A 23950-nucleotide genomic window follows, 5' to 3' on the forward strand; every position below is an offset into this window, starting at 1 on the left:
GGGCGTAGGACAAACCGAAAATGACCACGTATTACATACGGGGTGGGCAGTGAAGGGGTTAAGACTCCCTCCCTTTTAAGACCCTGTTTTCTGACTTTTTGTTGATGACCTGTAAATGTGCCCCCATTTTAAGACTCCTGCAATTTTAAGACTGGATTGGGGCCCAAGGACTGTTATGCCGGGGTGGAAGTAGAGATAAGCGCCTACTTTCCAAGAAATGCTCCATATGGCTTCGTGTCTCCAAACACCTCTGACAGTCAAATCCAACTCCTGGCCTTCACGTGGCGGGCCCTGTCTTCGACTAACAGGAGAAGGGATGCAGGCGGGTCCCTGGCGCCTTAAAACCAGCTGCTTCGGGCAGATGGGGCTCGTCAACCTTGGATGGTCGCTCATCTAGGAGAAGGACAACTCCGATTTCAAAACCCGCACTGCCTTGTGTGCGCCTTGGGAAAGGCAAAGGCTACGAGAAGGAAAACTTCGACAACAAACCCGGGTAGAGTGGACTCGACAGCCCAGCAAGGCAGCTACTCTTGGGGAGGAGGCAACCCTGAGTAAGAACCTCAACCACCGAAGACGGAAGACAGCAGCCAACTTGGCGTGGGGAGAAAATCGGCTGTCTACGCTTCCACGATAATATGGCCGTACAATTATCTAAGACTGGATTTTCTAAGATTTTTGGAGACCTTAGAAGGTTGGTTCCACTGCTGTTTACTTCAACAGGGTGTAAAGATTCCTGTTTGGAAAGATATGAGAGAGTACTAGCTAGCAAATATTACAAACTCCCCCGAAACTTTCTATTGACGTGATGATGAAAATGTTCACAGGTAAACAGAATTTTAAAATATGCATCCCCTCTTCCTCTCTTTTTCGTGTGAAACAAACAGGAAAAGTGTACTAATCTAATTTTGCTTTCAGGTCAAGGTGAAGAGAACAGTGACCTATTTCACCATGGCAACCTGCCAGACGTGGAGCTGGAAACTTCCCAGCGTGACATTGACCTTTCCCAAGGTCAGCCACAGGCACAACCGGTGGTCGATGTTACCAATGACGAAGTCCTTGAAGAGACGGTGGAAAACGAAGGTGAGAGTGAATTGATAGATTTAGTATTCATAGTATTACCCTCTTCCTCCTTGCATCGGCCTGGAAGAGCAATATCAGCTGAAGAAACGATTACAAATAATAACCAACACTCTTCTGCACTGCACTGCCGTGGCCTAGTGGATAAGTATGGAAGGCGAAAAGGGTCAAATGATCGAGCAAAAGGATCGTGCAAAAGGATCGATCCTTTCGCGTTTGACCCTTTCCGCCCGACGCGCGGAAAGGGTCAAATGATCGAGCAAAAGGATCGTGCAAAAGGATCGATCCTTTTACACGACACTTTTAAACGAGCAGTTTCATCGCGCTGTTTTGGAAAATCATGGAACGGATTAGCACAAAGAACGAATCTAGAAAGTAAAGTAAGCAGATTACGTGTTCTGGTGCGGTGTGAAGGAGCATGAAATATCAAGAGAAAAAAAAATCTTGCTTTAGCGAGTACATTAGGGGTATGTAGTTAAAATTACTGTGTGAAAACTGTTTGGCGCGAAGCGTTCTTCTGCAACAGATCTAGATGTGCTACTTTCAACACGTGTACAGGAACGTGTACAGGTAACGTCATCAAATCTAGTTTATAATTACATATTCTTACGCCGAATCACATAATTTGCATTGACCCACTTCGATGCTTAGGTTATGATAAAAGCTACCCCGTCTAGGTATAAGGGGAGCAACCCCAACTAAAAAAGTGACTGCACCAGAATGACTGACACCCTGGGTTACGTCCCATGTAGCCTACTACGTCATCAATGGTGCTGGTCACGTGATACCCCTTCAATCGACTACTATCACTCAAGGGTGACGGTTGTGTTCGTTTTTGCTCTGGCTGGTTTTGTGTCTACGGCACCCACCGGCCTCGGCCCCCGTCTACTTCTTGCTGGCTTGCAGCTGGTGAGATCGTTCATTTTTTCTTGTATGTTTTATTGTTTCTGCTGTGAATTTCGCATGTCCGTTGGACTCTGAAGTTTTCAGCAGTTGTTTGGCTTCCTCACGGTCGCCATTTGCATTAGCACGTTGTCTGGCTTCTGTTGTTTTAGCCGTGTTCGGTCTATTAACGCTGTCGTAGCTTGCTTTGTAGCTGCCGTCGGTAGCTTTTACGTACGTGCTTATCTATTTGCTTGCTTGCTTCTGAAATGTTTGTGTCTGTACGGACTTTATTATTTTCAGACTTGTGGCTTCCTCCTTGGTCGCCATTTTTAGCTAGCATGTTGTTGTTATGTTGATTTTTCGTCCGTACTCGGACGCTTAACTCTTCGTATAGCTAGTTGTTTAGCTGCCTTTGGTAGCTCCTAAACTGGTTTTAGCTGCCCTCTTTGCTGGCTTCTGAAAGGTTGGCGTCCTTTCGGACTTTGCTAGTTTCAGTTGTTTGATTATTTTTCTCTCGGTGCTTACATGGCCGTTAATGAGAATTAGAGGGAGCTAAGGCCGAGGGTTAGGGCTTGGGCCCTGCTAAGCTCTATCCCTCAGCAGCCTTTTATTTTGAAGAACTCCGTTGTTGTTCATGTTGGCACAATTTTAGGCAATTTTTTACGTTGTTCTGTGCCGTTTTTTATGTTACGGACGATTGGCCGTCTGGCTCTCTGCCGTCCGTTTTGGCCTCTAAGGCTGTCGTTTTACGTCTGTTTCGGCTCCAGAGTCTAGGGCTCTGGGGTCTGCACTTATCTTTTGCTTATTTCCAGAAATAGATTCCCTCGTTCGCGAGGTTTGCCGCGGCGGACTTCGTCGCCAGCTCTGCCCCCCGCCTGGGGGTTAGGCGACGTTCTCTCCTTCTGACTCTGGGTCTTCTCCGGACCAGGCTGCTGTCCACCGCGATGTTTCTGGACGGTCCCTTGGGGATCTTCTTCTCCTCTTCCTGGCCGGCATTTGTTGCCTTCCGCTTGCGGTAGCGCAACAGTGCATGTCCCTCCGGGGATCCGGCCACTTCAAGGTTGGTGTCTGCAGCAGCCGTTTACGGCAGCTGCACTTCCGGTTTCCGGAATCGGATGTTCTCCTGCTAGTGAGCGACTTGCGTTCACGTCGGGTCAGAACCTCTCCGTACTCCAGCAGTCGGTTCCGACAGCTGGGCTTCCTGCTTTGGCAGGAAGTAGGGGTTCACCGTCTAGTGAGCGACTTGCGTTCACGTCCGGACCGAACCCCGCCTTACACCAGCAGTTGTACGCGACAGCTGGGCTTCCGGCTCCGGCCGGAAGCAGTGGTTCTTCCGCTCGTGCGCAGCCTGCTGTCACGTCCGGTGCGTCCCACATCTTACGTCAGCAGTCGTCCGCGACAGCTGCTTCCGGCTCAGGCCGGAAGTAAAAGGCTCACTGGCTAGTGTTCGGACTATGTTCACGTCCGGTTTGAGCCTTGCCTTACGTCAGCAGTCGTCCGCGGCAGCTGCGCTTCCGGTTCCGGCCGGAAGTGTAGGTTATAATTACATATTCTTACGCCGAATCACATAATTTGCATTGACCCACTTCGATGCTTAGGTTATGATAAAAGCTACCCCGTCTAGGTATAAGGGGAGCAACCCCAACTAAAAAAGTGACTGCACCAGAATGACTGACACCCTGGGTTACGTCCCATGTAGCCTACTACGTCATCAATGGTGCTGGTCACGTGATACCCCTTCAATCGACTACTATCACTCAAGGGTGACGGTTGTGTTCGCTTTTGCTCTGGCTGGTTTTGTGTCTACGGCACCTACCGGCCTCGGCCCCCGTCTACTTCTTGCTGGCTTGCAGCTGGTGAGATCGTTCATTTTTTGCTTGTTTGTTTTATTGTTTCTGCTGTGAATTTCGCATGTCCGTCGGACTCTGAAGTTTTCAGCAGTTGTTTGGCTTCCTCACGGTCGCCATTTGCATTAGCACGTTGTCGGGCTTCTGTTGTTTTAGCCGTGTTCGGTCTATTAACGCTGTCGTAGCTTGCTTTGTAGCTGCCGTCGGTAGCCTTTACGTACGTGCTTATCTATTTGCTTGCTTGCTTCTGAAATGTTTGTGTCTGTACGGACTTTATTATTTTCAGACTTGTGGCTTCCTCCTGGTCGCCATTTTTAGCTAGCATGTTGTTGTTATGTTGATTTTTCGTCCGTACTCGGACGCTTAACTCTTCGTATAGCTAGTTGTTTAGCTGCCTTTGGTAGCTCCTAAACTGGTTTTAGCTGCCCTCTTTGCTGGCTTCTGAAAGGTTGGCGTCCTTTCGGACTTTGCTAGTTTCAGCTGTTTGATTATTTTTTCTCTCGGTGCTTACATGGCCGTTAATGAGAATTAGAGGGAGCTAAGGCCGAGGGTTAGGGCTTGGGCCCTGCTAAGCTCTATCCCTCAGCAGCCTCTTATTTTGAAGAACTCCGTTGTTGTTCATGTTGGCACAATTTTAGGCAATTTTTTTTACGTTGTTCTGTGCCGTTTTTTATGTTACGGACGATTGGCCGTCTGGCTCTCTGCCGTCCGTTTTGGCCTCTAAGGCTGTCGTTTTACGTCTGTTTCGGCTCCAGAGTCTAGGGCTCTGGGGTCTGCACTTATCTTTTGCTTATTTCCAGAAATAGATTCCCTCGTTCGCGAGGTTTGCCGCGGCGGACTACGTCGCCAGCTCTGCCCCCCGCCTGGGGGTTAGGCGACGTTCTCTCCTTCAGACTCTGGGTCTTCTCCGGACCAGGCTGCTGTCCACCGTGATGTTTCTGGACGGTCCCTTGGGGATCTTCTTCTCCTCTTCCTGGCCGGCATTTGTTGCCTTCCGCTTGCGGTAGCGCAACAGTGCATGTCCCTCCGGGGATCCGGCCACTTCAAGGTTGGTGTCTGCAGCAGCCGTTTACGGCAGCTGCACTTCCGGTTTCCGGAATCGGATGTTCTCCTGCTAGTGAGCGACTTGCGTTCACGTCGGGTCAGAACCTCTCCGTACTCCAGCAGTCGGTTCCGACAGCTGGGCTTCCTGCTTTGGCAGGAAGTAGGGGTTCACCGTCTAGTGAGCGACTTGCGTTCACGTCCGGACCGAACCCCGCCTTACACCAGCAGTTGTACGCGACAGCTGGGCTTCCGGCTCCGGCCGGAAGCAGTGGTTCTTCCGCTCGTGCGCAGCCTGCTGTCACGTCCGGTGCGTCCCACATCTTACGTCAGCAGTCGTCCGCGACAGCTGCTTCCGGCTCAGGCCGGAAGTAAAAGGCTCACTGGCTAGTGTTCGGACTACGTTCACGTCCGGTTTGAGCCTAGCCTTACGTCAGCAGTCGTCCGCGGCAGCTGCGCTTCCGGTTCCGGCCGGGAGTGTGGGTTCACCGGTAGTGCACAGGCTGCTGTCACGTCCGGTTTGGGCCTTACCCTACGTCAGCAGTCGTCAGCGTCAGCTGGGCTTCCGGTTCCGGCCGGAAGTGTAGGTTCACTGGTTAGTGCTCAGGTTGCTGTCACTTCTGGTTCGAGCCTTTACCTACTTCAGCAGTCGTCCGCGACAGCGCCGCTTCCGGTTACGGCCGGAAGCGTAGGTTCACTGGTTGGTGTACAGACTGCTGTCACGTCCGGTTCGAGCCTTGCCCTACGGCAGCAGTCGTACGCGACGGCTGTGCTTCCAGTTCCGGCTGGAAGTATCGGTTCACTGGTTAGTGCACAGGCTACTGGCACGTTCAGTTCGAACCTTGCCTTACGGCGGTGGTCGTACGCGACCTCTGCGCTTCTGGCTGCGGACGGAAGTGTGAGCTCACCGGTTAGTGCACAGGCTGCTGTCACTTCTGGTTCGAGCTTGCCCTACTTCAGCAGTCGTTCCGCGACAGCTTTGCGTCTGGTTCCGGCTGGAAGCGTAGGTTCACTGGTTAGTGCACAGACTGTGGTCACGTTCGGTTTGAACCTTGCCTTATGTCGGCGATCGTACGCGACCTCTGCGCTTCTGGCTCCGGCCGGAAGTGGGGGCTCACTGGATAGTGGACCTGCTATGGTCCCATCTGGTTTGAGTCTGGTTTTTTCGTCAGCAGTGCCCTTTGGGCTTGCAGGCTCCCTGCCTCAGGCGGATTAGCAGCTACCACACACTTCGGTAGTGGGTTCTGCCGTTCTCCTCACTTCCTGTGCCTTTGGTCTTCGACGCCTCTCATCCTCCTCTTAGTCAGGGGTGAAGTTTGGCCGTTGACCTGCAGGAAAGGGGCTTCAGGCTCCGGCCTTCCCAGCTTCGGGACATTAGCGGCTCAGAGGAGGTTGCCTTTGCCCAGGATGTCCCGGAATTTGCTGTCGTCTTTTGCTCCTCTGCGTGCACCTTTGCCGGTCACGCCGGAACTTCTTCTTTGGGGAACGTTTCGAGTCCCCTGCTCTCTGAGCAGACTCTCTTCCCCTCTGAGGAAGTGGGCAGACAGCTTTTGGAACTTGCTTCCATCTCGGAGACACTCCTTTACGGAGTTCTTTGCGCCCTTTACACTCAGTTAAGAGCAGGACGCAGGGGATGCTTTCTCCACCTTTGCTAGGGCGAATTTAGAACGGAGAAGGCCTTCCTCTCTGCACAATGCCCATACGGTCATGTACAGACGGGACTTGTTCCTCGCCCTTTCCTAGTTTGTGAGGAATCAATGAGACACCCTTAGTCCTTCACCCTTGGTGGATGGGTCTCTCTTCGGCCTCCTGGCCTCTAAGGCCTCCTGGCCTTCAAGTCCTCCTGGTCTCTGAAGCCTCCTGGTCTCTTAGGCCTCCTGGCCCCCAAGGCCTCCTGGCCTCGAAGGCCTCCTGGCCTCCAAGGCCTCCTGGCCTCCAAGGCCTCCTAGGCCTCTGAGGCCTCCTGGTCTCCATGGCCTCCTGGCCTCCAAGGCCTCCATGGCCTCCAAGGCCTCCTGGCCTCCAAGGCCTCCTGGCCTCTTAGGCCTCTTGGCCTCTAAGGTCTCCTGGCTTCCAAGGCCTCCTGGTCTCCAAGGCCTCCTGGCCTCTAAGGCCTCCTGGCCTCTAAGGTCTCCTGGCTGCCAAGGCCTCCCTGGCCTCCTGGCCTCCAAGGAGATAAAGATGTGTAGGGACCTTCAGGTCTCTTCTTTTGCTCTTCAAGCTTTGAAGCAGCAAAACGGGCTCTACCTAAGCAGACTCAGCTTTTTCAGGCTAAGTCCTCAGCTCAGGTTTATCCGGAGAGGTTCTTCCTTTCACAGACGTCTTAGTCTGTGTTTTTTGGGAACAACAGCCGGCATTAGGGCTTCCGGGTTTTTTAGCCTCGGCTGGTACAACAGCCATTTCTTCCGTTGGTGGTGGTGGTTGTTGTTTGCTCTTTTGGACTCGGTCCTTGTGGGTCTTTCGCCGATTTAGACTCTGTCTTTCTCTAGCGATCGGACTTGTTCTGGTGTTTCGTCCAAACTTAAGGTTTACTTGAGTTGGCCTCGGAAGTTACATTCAGATTTTACTGAGTTTGCATTGGTTTTAGCAATGCATGGTGAGGGGTCATTCTTGTGGCCTATCACTTTTCTCAGCTTTATTGGCTAACCCTCCCCTTTCGGTGGAGGTCTAGTTAATTTCCTGGTTTCTTGGTGCGGGCTTTCAGCCCAGCATCTTTGATGGCAGGTCTACGGGCGTTCCGGCTCTCAGCCTTAGCTCGTGTAATAGTCTCCTGCCTGGCATGGGCGACTACGGTCTCCGTGTCTCTAGAATTTGTGTCTTCCTCTTCTCCCTCATCCTGCCATGAGGCGAGTCGGGTCGACTTCCGGTGGGGTGGGTTGCCTGTTAAGGTCACCCTTCTACCACTTGCATCTATTGCGGACTCTTGCCTGTTGTGTTCCGTGTCTGATTCTCGGTTCTGAGGTATCAGACGTGTTTGGTTTTTCAGCCAGACTCAGGAATTTTCTGGGCTCGGTCGGCCGCGAAATTTACTTCGGGCCCTTCTTCTTGAGAACTCTCGTTCAGGGAGTCTTAAGGCTGGTTAGCTTCACAGTTTTCTGTTTTTCCTTTCCAGTCTCGTTTCTGTTTTGGGTTTTTGATTTTCTTTCATTTACCTACAAGCAGACTGCTTTGTGATCACTCTGACTTTAGTCATTTCGGTTAGAGTCACCGGTCACATCAGGCTTTGGCCACCGCGTTCTCCGCTCTGCTGGCGGCTTACACTTTTCGTAGGCCGCTTCTTCCTCTGTTTACCTCCCTCTGTGCTTCTGCATGGACTGGTAGTGGACTTCTGGTGACCGTCTCTTCTGAGTTGTTTCTTTGAGTTTGACTCTGGTTTTTTGTACTCAGACGTCTCTCTCTCTTTCTAGGAAACAGGTCACTCCTCTCTGGAGCTGACCGTTATCTCTCCGGCCTTTCGGGCCTCTCTCCTTGCCAAGGTTTTTTCTTTGGCATGATTGTCTTACGGTCCTGGGGAAGGTTGGTGCTTTTCATTTATGATCGGTCAACCTTACGCTTAGTCGTTTCCAGGGTTTTTGGCATTTCCTTCCAATAGTAAGGGGGGGGGGGGCAGCTTGTCTGTCCCTCTACTCGGCTCGGGTTATTCAAGACTTGAGCCCCTTTCTGGGCTGTTTTTTATGGTTCAGGAGATGGGAAGAAGTGCTGTGCACAGCTTACGGGCTCGCTGATGCTGTCTTTCGCATGTTTTGCCTGAGCGGCATTGCGACTGTCATTTAGGTTGGTTCTCGGTCCTCGTTCTGTCTTTTGGCAGTGGGCCAGTTCCTGGCAAGGGTTTTAGAGTGAGCTAGATGTTTTCTTTCTCACCGGCTCTTTCCCTGATGTTTGGCAGTGGGCCAGTTTTTTGGCGAGGGATTCTCTTCCCCTCCGCCTTGGCGTAGCTATCGGCTATCTTTCCCCTAGGTTCAGCCCGAGCTCTTTTTCCAGGGCCTGGGCCTCCTCCTCGGCCGTTTTACGGTCTGGGAGGTTGGATGATGTCCTGCACACAGCTTACTGGTGCTCGGCTTTTGTCTTTATCAGTTTAATAGGGAGACATTGCTGCCTTGGGCCTCTTCCTTGGCCGTCTTGCGGTCCTACAGAATGAGCGAAGTTTGGAATACAGCTTATTGGCGATCAGACGATGTATTCATCAGCTTTTATCTGAGAGACATTGCTTCGCTCTGTAACGATGGATCAAGGTCCCTGCCTGCCTTGGTGGCAGCGGGCCAGTGCATTTCCAGAAATTGATGGTGAGTTTGAACTTTTTTGGATCTTACCCACCGCCTGGTTGGAGTTATCTGCAAATTATGTGATTCGGCGTAAGAATATGTAATTATAATCGAAAATTTTTATCTAAATTTTGATTTGATTAATATACTTACCCGAATCACATAAGTAATTCCCTCCCGCCTGCCCCGCTCGATATTTTTAGTATGCTATTAGTCGATTGAAGGGGTATCACGTGACCAGCACCATTGATGACGTAGTAGGCTACATGGGACGTAACCCAGGGTGTCAGTCATTCTGGTGCAGTCACTTTTTTAGTTGGGGTTGCTCCCCTTATACCTAGACGGGGTAGCTTTTATCATAACCTAAGCATCGAAGTGGGTCAATGCAAATTATGTGATTCGGGTAAGTATATTAATCAAATCAAAATTTAGATAAAAATTTTCGATTCACCGGTAGTGCACAGGCTGCTGTCACGTCCGGTTTGGGCCTTACCCTACGTCAGCAGTCGTCAGCGTCAGCTGGGCTTCCGGTTCAGGCCGGAAGTGTAGGTTCACTGGTTAGTGCTCAGGTTGCTGTCACTTCTGGTTCGAGCCTTTACCTACTTCAGCAGTCGTCCGCGACAGCGCCGCTTCCGGTTACGGCCGGAAGCGTAGGTTCACTGGTTAGTGTACAGACTGCTGTCACGTCCGGTTTCGAGCCTTGCCCTACGGCAGCAGTCATACGCGACGGCTGTGCTTCCAGTTCCGGCTGGAAGTATCGGTTCACTGGTTAGTGCACAGGCTACTGGCACGTTCAGTTCGAACCTTGCCTTACGGCGGTGGTCGTACGCGACCTCTGCGCTTCTGGCTGCGGACGGAAGTGTGAGCTCACCGGTTAGTGCACAGGCTGCTGTCACTTCTGGTTCGAGCTTGCCCTACTTCAGCAGTCGTCCGCGACAGCTTTGCGTCTGGTTCCGGCTGGAAGCGTAGGTTCACTGGTTAGTGCACAGACTATGGTCACGTTCGGTTTGAACCTTGCCTTATGTCGGCGATCGTACGCGACCTCTGCGCTTCTGGCTCCGGCCGGAAGTGGGGGCTCACTGGATAGTGGACCTGCTATGGTCCCATCTGGTTTGAGTCTGGTTTTTTCGTCAGCAGTGCCCTTTGGGCTTGCAGGCTCCCTGCCTCAGGCGGATTAGCAGCTACCACACACTTCGGTAGTGGGTTCTGCCGTTCTCCTCACTTCCTGTGCCTTTGGTCTTCGACGCCTCTCATCCTCCTCTTAGTCAGGGGTGAAGTTTGGCCGTTGACCTGCAGGAAAGGGGCTTCAGGCTCCGGCCTTCCCAGCTTCGGGACATTAGCGGCTCAGAGGAGGTTGCCTTTGCCCAAGATGTCCCGGAATTTGCTGTCGTCTTTTGCCCCTCTGCGTGCACCTTTGCCGGTCACGCCGGAACTTCTTCTTTGGGGAACGTTTCGAGTCCCCTGCTCTCTGAGCAGACTCTCTTCCCCCCTGAGGAAGTGGGCAGACAGCTTTTGGAACTTGCTTCCATCTCGGAGACACTCCTTTACGGAGTTCTTTGCGCCCTTTACACTCAGTTAAGAGCAGGACGCAGGGGATGCTTTCTCCACCTTTGCTAGGGCGAATTTAGAACGGAGAAGGCCTTCCTCTCTGCACAATGCCCATACGGTCATGTACAGACGGGACTTGTTCCTCGCCCATTCCTAGTTTGTGAGGAATCAATGAGACACCCTTAGTTCTTCACCCTTGGTGGATGGGTCTCTCTTCGGCCTCCTGGCCTCTAAGGCCTCCTGGCCTTCAAGTCCTCCTGGTCTCTGAAGCCTCCTGGTCTCTTAGGCCTCCTGGTCTCTTAGGCCTCCTGGCCTCTAAGGCCTCCTGGCCTCCTGGCCTCCAAGGCCTCCAAGGCCTCCTGGCCTCCTAGGCCTCCTGGCCTCTAAGGTCTCCTGGCTTCCAAGGCCTCCTGGCCTCTAAGGCCTCCTGGTCTCCAAGGCCTCCATGGCCTCCTGGCCTCTTAGGCCTCCTGGCCTCTAAGGTCTCCTGGCTTCCAAGGCCTCCTGGCCTCTAAGGCCTCCTGGTCTCCAAGGCCTCCAAGGCCTCCATGGCCTCCAAGGCCTCCGGGCCTCTAAGGCCTCTAAGGTCTCCTGGCTTCCAAGGCCTCCCTGGCCTCCTGGCCTCCAAGGAGATAAAGATTTGTAGGGACCTTCAGGTCTCTTCTTTTGCTCTTCAAGCTTTGAAGCAGCAAAACGGGCTCTACCTAAGCAGACTCAGCTTTTTCAGGCTAAGTCCTCAGCTCAGGTTTATCCGGAGAGGTTCTTCCTTTCACAGACGTCTTAGTCTGTGTTTTTTGGGAACAACAGCCGGCATTAGGGCATCCGGGTTTTTTAGCCTCGGCTGGTACAACAGCCATTTCTTCCGTTGGTGGTGGTGGTTGTTGTTTGCTCTTTTGGACTCGGTCCTTGTGGGTCTTTCGCCGATTTAGACTCTGTCTTTCTCTAGCGATCGGACTTGTTCTGGTGTTTCGTCCAAACTTAAGGTTTACTTGAGTTGGCCTCGGAAGTTACATTCAGATTTTACTGAGTTTGCATTGGTTTTAGCAATGCATGGTGAGGGGTCATTCTTGTGGCCTATCACTTTTCTCAGCTTTATTGGCTAACCCTCCCCTTTCGGTGGAGGTCTAGTTAATTTCCTGGTTTCTTGGTGCGGGCTTTCAGCCCAGCATCTTTGATGGCAGGTCTACGGGCGTTCCGGCTCTCAGCCTTAGCTCGTGTAATAGTCTCCTGCCTGGCATGGGCGACTACGGTCTCCGTGTCTCTAGAATTTGTGTCTTCCTCTTCTCCCTCATCCTGCCATGAGGCGAGTCGGGTCGACTTCCGGTGGGGTGGGTTGCCTGTTAAGGTCACCCTTCTACCACTTGCATCTATTACGGACTCTTGCCTGTTGTGTTCCGTGTCTGATTCTCGGTTCTGAGGTATCAGACGTGTTTGGTTTTTCAGCCAGACTCAGGAATTTTCTGGGCTCGGTCGGCCGCGAAATTTACTTCGGGCCCTTCTTCTTGAGAACTCTCGTTCAGGGAGTCTTAAGGCTGGTTAGCTTCACAGTTTTCTGTTTTTCCTTTCCAGTCTCGTTTCTGTTTTGGGTTTTTGATTTTCTTTCATTTACCTACAAGCAGACTGCTTTGTGATCACTCTGACTTTAGTCATTTCGGTTAGAGTCACCGGTCACATCAGGCTTTGGCCACCGCGTTCTCCGCTCTGCTGGCGGCTTACACTTTTCGTAGGCCGCTTCTTCCTCTGTTTACCTCCCTCTGTGCTTCTGCATGGACTGGTAGTGGACTTCTGGTGACCGTCTCTTCTGAGTTGTTTCTTTGAGTTTGACTCTGGTTTTTTGTACCCAGACGTCTCTCTCTCTTTCTAGGAAACAGGTCACTCCTCTCTGGAGCTGACCGTTATCTCTCCGGCCTTTCGGGCCTCTCTCCATGCCAAGGCTTTTTCTTTGGCATGATTGTCTTACGGTCCTGGGGAAGGTTGGTGCTTTTCATTTATGATCGGTCAACCTTACGCTTAGTCGTTTCCAGGGTTTTTGGCATTTCCTTCCAATAGTAAGGGGGGGGGGGGGGGGGGGCAGCTTGTCTGTCCCTCTACTCGGCTCGGGTTATTCAAGACTTGAGCCCCTTTCTGGGCTGTTTTTTATGGTTCAGGAGATGGGAAGAAGTGCTGAGCACAGCTTACGGGCTCTCTGATGCTGTCTTTCGCATTTTTTGCCTGAGCGGCATTGCGACTGTCATTTAGGTTGGTTCTCGGTCCTCGTTCTGTCTTTTGGCAGTGGGCCAGTTCCTGGCAAGGGTTTTAGAGTGAGCTAGATGTTTTCTTTCTCACCGGCTCTTTCCCTGATGTTTGGCAGTGGGCCAGTTTTTTGGCGAGGGATTCTCTTCCCCTCCGCCTTGGCGTAGCTATCGGCTATCTTTCCCCTAGGTTCAGCCCGAGCTCTTTTTCCAGGGCCTGGGCCTCCTCCTCGGCCGTTTTACGGTCTGGGAGGTTGGATGATGTCCTGCACACAGCTTACTGGTGCTCGGCTTTTGTCTTTATCAGTTTAATAGGGAGACTTTGCTGCCTTGGGCCTCTTCCTTGGCCGTCTTGCGGTCCCACAGAATGAGCGAAGTTTTGAATACAGCTTTTGGCGATCAGACGATGTATTCATCAGCTTTTATCTGAGAGACATTGCTTCGCTCTGTAACGATGGATCAAGGTCCCTGCCTGCCTTGGTGGCAGCGGGCCAGTGCATTTCCAGAAATTGATGGTGAGTTTGAACTTTTTTGATCTTACCCACCGCCTGGTTGGAGTTATCTGCAAATTATGTGATTCGGCGTAAGAATATGTAATTATAATCGAAAATTTTTATCTAAATTTTGATTTGATTAATATACTTACCCGAATCACATAAGTAATTCCCTCCCGCCTGCCCCGCTCGATATTTTTAGTATGCTATTAGTCGATTGAAGGGGTATCACGTGACCAGCACCATTGATGACGTAGTAGGCTACATGGGACGTAACCCAGGGTGTCAGTCATTCTGGTGCAGTCACTTTTTTAGTTGGGGTTGCTCCCCTTATACCTAGACGGGGTAGCTTTTATCATAACCTAAGCATCGAAGTGGGTCAATGCAAATTATGTGATTCGGGTAAGTATATTAATCAATCGATTTTACGTCACGCATTTGAGCCGAGATCTGCAGTCTTGGTAAACAACGTATGATTTGGAACATTGGAGAAAAAAAGGGAGTCACGGGTGACGGAATATCTACACGTACACGTACAGGTCTTTGCTACACGTTCGATCATCTAGAACACTGGACGCACATACACGCAAACTGAACTCTGAAGTCAGTTTGCCACCAAAATGTGAACTCCAGACTGTGTGCCGGTAAAATTCCGGTTCCACTTTTTGTCGACACCGGATTCAGTAAAAGGATCGATCCTTTTGCACGATACTTTTGCTCGTGTGTTTGACCCTTTCCGCGCGTAGGGCGGAAAGGGTCAAACGCAAAAAGTATGCATCCTTTTACTCGATCCTTTTGTTCGATCATTTGACCCTTTTGGCCTTCCATAGATAAGACGCTGGCCTCCCATGCGGAAAGTTGAGTGTTCAAATCCTTGCAGTGCCTGGTGGGTTGAGGGTGGAGAATTTTCCGATCTCCCAGGTCCACTTATGTGCAGACCTCAGACCTGGGAACCCATACGATTTTGCCGTATTTTGTACGCATGATTGTCGAGAATACGATCAGTACGGTCAGTGGGGAAAAAATACGACGAGAATTAAAGATTCCTAGACTACTTTTCTTCACAAGCCCATATCCATCCCGAAGCCGATCCAGTATTTTGACACATGATCACAGTTTTTGTCAGTAAACATTGAAAAAAGCATTTGTTTTAAATGTATATAGGTTAACTTGATTAACGGTGTGACGGACGTGTGTGAAGCATGTTTTAATCATGGAGGTTCAAACGCTGTGTGGAATACGTTCACTTTTCTGAAAATACACCAAATTTGTTTGAGAATACTCTTGAGTGCAAAACATGGGTTCCCAGGTCTGAGACCTGCTAGTGCCTTATTCCCCTTCGTGTACATGCCTGTAAGGACTGGGTGGCCGAGTGGTAACGCACTTGCGCTCGGAAGCGAGAGGTTGCGAGTTCGACCCTGGGTCAGGGCGTTAGCAATTTTCTCCCCCCTTTTCTAACCTAGGTGGTGGGTTCAAGTGCTAGTCTTTCGGATGAGACGAAAAACCGAGGTCCCTTCGTGTACACTACATTGGGGTGTGCACGTTAAAGATCCCACGATTGACAAAAGGGTCTTTCCTGGCAAAATTGTATAGGCATAGATAAAAAATGTCCACCAAAATACCCGTGTGACTTGGAATAATAGGCCGTGAAAAGTAGGATATGCGCCGAAATGGCTGCGATCTGCTGGTCGATGTGAATGCGTGATGTATTGTGTAAAAAAAATTCCATCTCACACGGCATAGATAGATCCCTGCGCCTTGAGTCCGAGTCTGGAGATACGCGCGCGATATAAGACTTCATATAAAACATAACAGGCACAAGACAAAGTACACACAGAAAAGGTTCTGTAATCCATATCAGAGTTCGGTGGGTGGTAGAGCAACAAAAATATGAGGCATGCATCCTCAGAAACTGGTGTATGGCTGCTTAAATGTCGGCGTAAAAAAGGTCATACATGCAAAACCCCACTTGTGCAAAAACTTGAGTGTACGTGGGAGTTCCAGCCCAAGAAGGTACAAAAAGAAGATGACATCCACTTGCTTCTGGCATCGTTTCTTACTGTTAAGGAACCCCTTGGCTTGATCGAGTCCACCACTCTCATATACTACGTGAAAAATGTGATCCTTGAGCTAATTGATTTGAGCATCTTTTCTTTTTCTTTTCTTCGTATTATTTGGCGGAATCTTATCTAGTGCAGAATTTCTGTTCAGATGCTGCAGAAGACAAAGAAGAAGAAGGAGAAGAAACAGGAACTCAGAACGATGCAGAGGCTGAGGAAACCGAGGAAACCGGAGAGGTGACAGAAACAGCAGACGATGCTGAAGGTCTGTTTGTGTTTTGCTGTTATTATCTCCATTTTATTGAATATGATTTGTACTTTTACATTGTAGGTCAATGTGTGCATTCAAGTATTAGGGTGCATGCATGTGTGTGTTTGTGTGTGTGTGTGTTTGTCTGTCTGTCTGTCTGCCACGCCGCTTAAAAATCCTGACAGAGTTATTTCTGGAAAACGTCTACAATTCCTCCTTTTTAAGACCCTCCTGTCTCTGATGTTTTATCATAACCTCTGTAAATTTACCTCCATTTTAAGACTCCCTCCATTTTAAGACCTGATATTCTCAGATTTTTGAATATCGTAAAAGGGGGGGTTCCACTGTACAAGTATTTGCAAGACATGAGTGGTCTTGACAAGCATTTTGCAACACCTGAAGTGTCTCATTTTCCGTGACAGAGTCTGAGAGCAGACTGGCGGTGTGGCAGCGCCAGCACTCCACCACAGAGTACCTGCCCGGTATGCTGCACACCAACTGTCCCTCCGGCCTGCTGCCCAAGTTCCCCTCATGGGCGCTGTGCTGTCTCGACTCGGCCAACTTCTACAATCACCAGCATGGTAAGAGTTTGTCCCCCCGGCCTGCTGCCCAAGTTCCCCTCATGGGCACTGTGCTGTCTCGACTCGGCAAACTTCTACAATTACCAACACGGTAAGAGTTTGTCCCCCTCCCTAAGTTCCCCTCATGGGCACTGCGCTGTCTCGACTCGGCCAACTTCTACAATCACCAGCACGGTAAGCGTTTGTCCCTCAACTGTGCAGGGATGCGATGTGTATGCGGATCTGCATAAACATGCTTTTTTATTTACTATCTAAAATTGGGTGTTTGAAACGCTTGAAAAGGATCATTTTAGATTTTTGTAACTATCACTAGTACGTATCAGCTTCAAGGGCTGCTCACCTGAATCCGCTTCTCATGACTAGCGACACCCTTAACCCCCCCAGCAGTAGCTTCTTGTTGCCCTGGCTGTTGGTGCTAATGATAAAGTGTTTCCCCTCCATTTTCTTTTCAAACCTTTCTCTCCCCTGTCATTTTTTTTCGTTCCAAGAGTTCCTTCCCTTTTTTGCGTGTTTCCCCTCCATTTTCTTTTCAAACCTTGTTCGTTCCGTGTTGCGTCTGCTATTGTTGCCTTTTTTATTTATTTTTTATTTTGTTTTTTTTCCCCCCTGATAAAGTTTTCATAAGCGAAAATTCGTATCGTCTTGTGGTGTTCTTGTATCGGTGAGTACACAAATCCTTTGTTTTTTGACTTTGTTCATCTCACCCCAGTCACTTCGTTGTTTAGATTAATGATAATTTGTGTTGGTTGTGGTTGTCAGGTCTGGACCTCCCCGGCTTTCTGACGGGCAGTAACTTCTTGTTGCCCTGGGACCTGGCTGTGCACGCGGAGCGAGAGCGCTGGCCCACCATCAACGAAACGGCCAGCAAGCGAGGCCGGCACGCACGCCGCATGGGACAGAAAAGTAGGTCACAATAGGCGTATTCGCAAAATAACTTTGTCGGGTTTGTATGTGCTGTGGGAGAGTGACTTTTTCTTGTAAAACCTCTGCCAAACATTGGAGGGGCCAATCGCTAGCGGCGGGAGTGTCAGAAATACTCCCGTCCACGTGTTTCACAAACAACCTTCACTAGTGATTGGCCCTTCCAATGTTTGTCAGAGGTTTTGCAAGAAAAGGTCACTTCTGCAACCCATACAAATCCAACAGAGTTATTTCCGAAAATCATCTATTGCTCTACACTGTAGGCATGGGAAAGGAACGTCAGGAGTTGCAAGTCTTCTTGGACGGGTGCAGTGGCGTGGTGGTAAGACGTCGGCCTCATAATCGGGAGGTCGTGAGTTCGAATCCCGGTCGCTGCCGCGTGGTGAGTTAAGAGTGGAGATTTTTCCGATCTCCCAGGTCAACTTATGTGCAGACCTGCTTAGTGACTTAACCCCCTTCGTGTGTACACGCAAGCACAAGACCAAGTGCGCACTGAAAAGATCCTGTAATCCATGTCAGAGTTCGGTGGGTTATAGAAACACGGAAATACTTAGCATGCCTCCCCCGAATTCGGCGTATGCTGCCTGAATGGCGGGGTAAAAACGGTCATACATGTAAAAATCCACTGGTGCTAAAAACATGGGTGAACGTGGGAGTCTAAGCCCATGAACAAAGAAGAAGAAGAAGAAGCTAGTCTTCTTGGTGCTTTGGATATTGTTAGGTGCACAGTAGCACCTTATTTCAGTGTATGCGTATACAGTGCTACCTCTATTTTAACACTTTCTACCCCACCTATGTTAGCCGAGACCATCTGTGCTGCAGCAGGTCACTCAGAATTGTAGTAACTGTGTAGCAACTGTGTATCAACACGCTGGAATGCAGGTGTTAGATCGACGTTACAGGAAGCGGCTGAAGTGACTGTGTACGGATATATCCATACCAGGTCAGATAGAGTCATATGAGTGGGTACGGATATATCCGTACCTGGGAGACAATGAGTTAAGACACCCCAAATTCCAAAAAAATAGGGCTTAAAAGAGAGGGAGTCTTAGAATCGGATGTAAATTGAGACGGGCGCTATGGCGGGGTGGTAAGACGTCGGCCTCTTAATCGGAAGGCCGAAGGTTCGAATCCCGGCCGCGGCCGCCTGGTGGGTTAAGTGTGATTTTTTTTCGATCTCCCAGGTCAACTTATGTGCAGACCTGCTAGTGGCTTATCCCCCTTCGTGTGTACACGCAAGCACAAGACCAAGTGCGCACGGAAAAGATCCTGTAATCCATGTCAGAGTTCGGTGGGTTATAGAAACACGAAAATACCCAGCATGCTTCCTCCGAAAGCGGCGTATGGCTGCCTAAATGGCGGGGTAAAAACGGTCATACACGTAAAATTCCACTCGTGCAAAAACACGAGTGTACGTGGGAGTCTAAGCCCATGAACGAAGAAGAAGAAGAGGATGTAAATTGATTGCTACTATGAAGAGAATGTCAGCTGTGACAGATTGTACAGTTAAAAGTCATAAACTGTGTGAATTGTCCAGGTGGGACAGAGCCCTCGGAGAACACAGTTCGTGTCTTCATCGGCATGGAGTATGAGTGTCCGCGAGGCCATCGTTTCTTCTGCAGCGCTCCCGACAAGATCATCAAGGTCCTGGGCAACTGCTCTGTCAAGGTCAGTATGGAGAAAGGTCGATGTAAAACCCAACTGTAGCTGTATCATGATTTGCATATTCCCAGAGGATCATCAAATTCTGGTCACTTTTATTTCAGAAGATTAAAAATATGTTATGGGGGGGGGGGGGGGGGGGGGAATTTTGAGTTACTGATACAATGATACGAACTCTGCCATTGTCACAGTCCGAACTCCTTCTCCGTCCTTTTCTTGCAGGTCAATTAAACATGCTCTGAAAATGAAGGTGGCTTTGGCTGCCAGTAACTATTTGCGGTCAAAGCAGTACCTGTATTTACCTGGATTGACAACTTACAATGTGCCCTTGATGTATAAATGAATACACCACACACACACACATTGTTTGTTTTCTTGTTGTTGTTTATCTTTGTTGTTTATTGCATGGTTTGTTGCCCATTGAAAAGTAAGTCAACTAACGTCCTGCTGGCAGCGAAAGGTTAAAGGCACAGTAAGCCTCCCGTAAACCATCACAGAGCTCCCCGAGCGTCTACATACAGTACAAGCATACTTCCATTTGAACGCTCACCGAACGGGAACATCCTGGCTGCTTTCTGTCGAGCGTGAGAAATTTTCAAAGAATTTATTTTCGTGGACTTGCTCCTCTAAAACAATGTCGCCTCATTTTGGTGCTGGACGGCTGTTCTGAATATTCAATACCGGAAATCACGCCCAGACAGTAAGCCTCCCGTAAACCATCACAGATACTGTCAGGCTTTTACACACAGTACAAACACCCTTCCATTTGAACGCTCACCAAACGGGAACATCCTAGGTGCCCTACGTAAAGAGCGAGCAATTTTTAAAGAATTAATTTTGCAGATTGTCTCGAACACTTTTTGGACCCATCCTGAACTCAGGTCAAAAATGAGTTACTTCCCTTCGGGTCTCATTCTATCGATGTAAACTGGCGATTGCCGTGGATCGATGATTATCAAAATGATTTTGGACCGTGGTGCGTTTTTGCGCTTGACCTAACTTTTAAAATCTAAATAATATATTGACAGCTTGTTACACAAACATTCTTTAATCATAAAAGAGTTCTTTTTTCATCAAGACAAGATCAGTACGATCGAAGTTGTGAAAGTTTGAAAAAAAAAAGCCCGGAAGCAGGGTCACGCAAGGGTCGTAGCAGACGACGGTTTATGCATATCGCCGTTCCTCTCAACAGTCAAAAGCCATCGCTAGAGTTCTTGTGAACCACAGCCGTTTGTTTCGTGCATAAAAACGTGCTATTGTAGATAAGCTGACATCGAGTCGCATTCAAATGACTAACTGACGACTACATTGTGAAAAAGGGAAACTGGATCACACGGGTTCACGATGGCTCAGGGGTAAGATAAACCACGCAAAAATAAATTCTTTGAAAATTGTTCGCTCTTTACGGAGGGCACCTAGGATGTTCTCAATCGGTGAGTGTTTAAATGAAAGGGTGTTTGTACTGTGTGTAAAAGCCTGACCGTATCTGTGATGGTTTACGGGAGGCTTACTGTGCCTTTAAACTTGATGCCTGTCGCATTTTGCACAGGACACAGCCAGCCGCCTGGTCAACATGGACATGCCGCTATTCACCCCTTGCCACTGTCGCAGTCCTAAGGGCTTTCTGGCCCAGATGATGCGCGTCTATATAGTCACGCCAGACGCCCCGGTTCGAGTCCTGCTGCAGCCTCAGATCCGCCCGGCCCCACCCCCCTGCCCCACCTTCCACCCCGGTGCCGGAGAAATCGAGCTGCCCCCTGCTGGTATATGGGTTCTGCGAATGCCGTATCCTTTAGGTGGTTTATTTTGGAGATGTGTTAGGAGTAGTGAACTGCAGTGTACATGTGTGTGTGTGTGTGTGTGTGTGTCTGTGTGTGTGTCTGTGTGTGTGTGTCTGTGTGTTTGTGTGTGTGTGTGTGTGCATGCATGCATTCATGTGTGTGGGTGTGTGTGTGTGTGTGAGTACATGTGTGCATCATTGTGTCAGGGTTGGGTGCTTGTTTTTTTAATAATGTTTTGTTTATAGATTTGTCCATGTATTCATTTATTCTGCTACTGCTGTTTAATTAGGGTTGTTTCTTGGGGAGGTATGTCTGGGGAAGTAAACTGCAGTGACAACGTGTGTCCATACGCATTTGTGTGTGTGTGTGTGTGTGTGTGTGTGTGTGTGTGTGTGTGTGTGTTTCCCACTGTACTGCAACAGTTGCATACTGTATAATTACATGTATTCTTCTTCAGCGTTCCAGAATTTTCTGGTTACGTGTGAGCTCGTTTGCCCATTTGTGAGAGCATAGTCAGCTCACTCCGCTTTCGTTGAGTAGGCATGCTGGGTATTATCGTGTTTCCATAACCCACGGAACTCCGTTTCCATAACCCACCGAACTCCGACATGGATTACAGGATCTTTTCCGTGCGCACTTGGTCTTGTGCTTGCGTGTACACACGAAGGGAGTTAAGTCACTAGCAGGTCTGCACATACTGTATAATTAAAAAGACATTGTCCAAAGGTGTGACCTCGGGTCAATGACTAATATTTTGAGCCCTTGTTTGCAAACACTGACCTTCTGACCCTGGTCAATAGGATGACTAATATTTTCAGCTGTGACTGACACCTTTGATGTCTAAGAGGGATGGTCCCAGGAGACTCGACCTAGGTAACATGTAGCAGAAACATTATATTGATGTGACTACAGAGGGGTGTTAAGACTTGTTCACATGACAGACTTACAACCAGCTTTTGTCTGCTAGAAGTTGCTCACAAATTGCCGAATAGACTCTTCTCAAAAATAACTCAGGATTTACAAGCGGAAGGTAGTTGCGCCCCGCCAAAAAACCCTCTTACAAACAACCTTAACAGGTACTAGGTAACACATGGTCATGAGAAGTTTACAATGTAAACAGTTGTGGCTGCGTTTGTTAGTGGGGATTTAGTCCAGATTCAGCAGTGACTCAAATATTCAGTTGAGCGTTGTTCAACTTTGTGTCGATTTAGCGGCGACTGCTGCCTTATATTATCGCGCTTCCCTATTGGCTATCTCTAGCCAACTCCCTGCTATTGGAGTTACAAATAAAGCCAGATCAATAACATTTTGTTTTTTTGCAAGCGTGATTGTATTTGTTCTGCATCGTTGAAGTATGTTTTTGCTTAACCCGCTGACAGTCAGATCTACATGGGAGAGAACGGACCCATCAGCATACCCTCTGACCCCCAGAATTTGCATGCCTGCCTCATGCTGAAGGGTCTCTTCAGCTACAGAGAGCTGTCTGCCGACGGTTGAAAGACGCTCAGAGAATCTTCTAGGCTACAGATCTGCCTTCCCTTTGTGGTGAAATGAGCTTGTCCCAGCCCCTGCAGCCTGTCATGGTTGCTGGAAGAGTTCATTTAGAAATCCAGGGTGAAGGAGCAAAGAGACGGATGATTTTCTTGCAATAGAGTACTGAGTATTTGTAGTACTACTTGGGATACTATGAAAAAAGAGATACATGATCTTTTGTATCCATGTCAGAGATTTTTGCTCAAATTTGACAGTACAGCTAAATGTTTGGCTGTATTGAATTTTGGACCAGCATCAGGGATCTTTGCTCGAATGTGACTGTGCAGCAATAAGTGTTGCTGTTGATTTGGGCCTGTGTTGGGTGATTTGGTTTGAATGTGGGTACATAGGTGTCCATATTAGTTGGAACTTTAACTGACAGGAAACCCAAAAACAAAGAGACTGCCAACGTTCCAAAATTCAGAATCAAAAAACAAGAAAGGTAAGGTTGTTGGAACGTTTGTTATTGACAAAACAATACATTCACAGATATTTTGACCCAACGGTCTTTTAAGTGAACAGACAAACAAATATTCACACAAAACTTATCAAATAAATTTTGTGTGAATATTTGTCTGTCTGTCCACTATAAATACCACTGGGTCAATGTACCCGTGAATGTTTTGTTATGTTAAAATGAAAACGTTCCAGCCAGTACCTTACGATTCTTGTTTTTTGATTTCGCCACAATGTTAGTCATCAAAAATTAAATTTTTTTTTTTTTTTTCATTTTTCATTACTTTATTGTCCCATCGCTGGGAAATTCGGGTCGCTTCCTCCCAGTGGAAAGCTAGCAGCAACGGAGTCGCGCTACCCAGGTGTCTGCGTGTTAAGGTGTATTCAGCCACCTGCACTTATGGCAGAATGACCAAGGTCTTTTACGTGCCATTGTGATGACACGGGGGTGGGACATGGCTTCCGTCTCTGGGTCTGCACATAAAGTTGACCCGTGTCCGTCCCGGCCCGAATTCGAACCTGCGACCTTTCGATCACAAGTCCAGTGCTCTACCAACTGAGCTACCGGGCCCCCAATGTGAATTACGCAATTACGGTCAATGCAGTTTTGAGAAGAGGAAGAAGAAGACTGAACACAACAAGTTAAGGATATGTTTTTCAGTGGTATAGCCCGGATGGGACTTAGGAAATTGTAACAGTCAATGCAGTTTTGACCAGCTATAGCTTGGACATATACTTTGAACACAAAAAGTTAAGGATATTTATTTAAAGTTAAGAATATTTTTTCAGTGGTATAGCCCGGATGGTTAACAGCAGTATTTCGGTTGTTTATTGGAAGATCGGCCTTTCTTCTGCTTAAAATTCGGTTTATTGGCTTTAGGCAATATGAGGGTATGACGTCACGGGTCCATGACCACACCCACCCTCATAAATGGCGTTCTCGATTCTTGTCATGAATTTCAAACAAAACTGAGTTGTTGGAATTGCCATGTCGCTTGTTGTTGTGTGATGTGGGCACACGTTTTGATGGTGAAATAAAGCAGTCTGTGCTTGCTTCAAGCGTGATTTGGTTGTGTGTGTGTGTATGTGTGTATTTGCGTGTGTGCGTGTGTGAGTTTGCGCGTGTGTGTGTGTGTTTGTATGTGTGTGTGTGTTTGCAAAGTTAGAATGTCTCTTTAGAATATGCATAGTTGTAAAAAATAATTTGAAGAATGCTTATACCGGTAGTTGCGAGGATTGTGCTGCGAAACTGACAACTGGCCAGCATCACGTGACTGCTGCAACTGATGACGGTTGCGTGGAGGTATGCGCGTCGTGTGTG

General features: G+C 48.9%; 1 protein-coding gene across 1 annotated transcript in view; it reads left to right on the forward strand.

The window, feature by feature from the left end:
- LOC138978853 (nonsense-mediated mRNA decay factor SMG8-like) overlaps window positions 1–23682 on the forward strand; it is a 43775-nt gene extending 20093 nt beyond the window's left edge. Inside the window, exons 16-22 of the mRNA XM_070351656.1 lie at window positions 916–1080; window positions 15597–15710; window positions 16118–16276; window positions 17036–17179; window positions 18735–18865; window positions 20409–20644; window positions 22020–23682. Coding sequence (XP_070207757.1) covers window positions 916–1080; window positions 15597–15710; window positions 16118–16276; window positions 17036–17179; window positions 18735–18865; window positions 20409–20644; window positions 22020–22137 — 1067 coding nt within the window. The 3' untranslated portion in view covers window positions 22138–23682. The remainder of the gene's footprint in view (window positions 1–915; window positions 1081–15596; window positions 15711–16117; window positions 16277–17035; window positions 17180–18734; window positions 18866–20408; window positions 20645–22019) is intronic.
- The last annotated feature ends 268 nt before the right edge of the window (window positions 23683–23950 follow it).

Source organism: Littorina saxatilis, linkage group LG10, assembly GCF_037325665.1.
Source record: "Littorina saxatilis isolate snail1 linkage group LG10, US_GU_Lsax_2.0, whole genome shotgun sequence".
NCBI lineage: Eukaryota > Metazoa > Mollusca > Gastropoda > Littorinimorpha > Littorinidae > Littorina > Littorina saxatilis.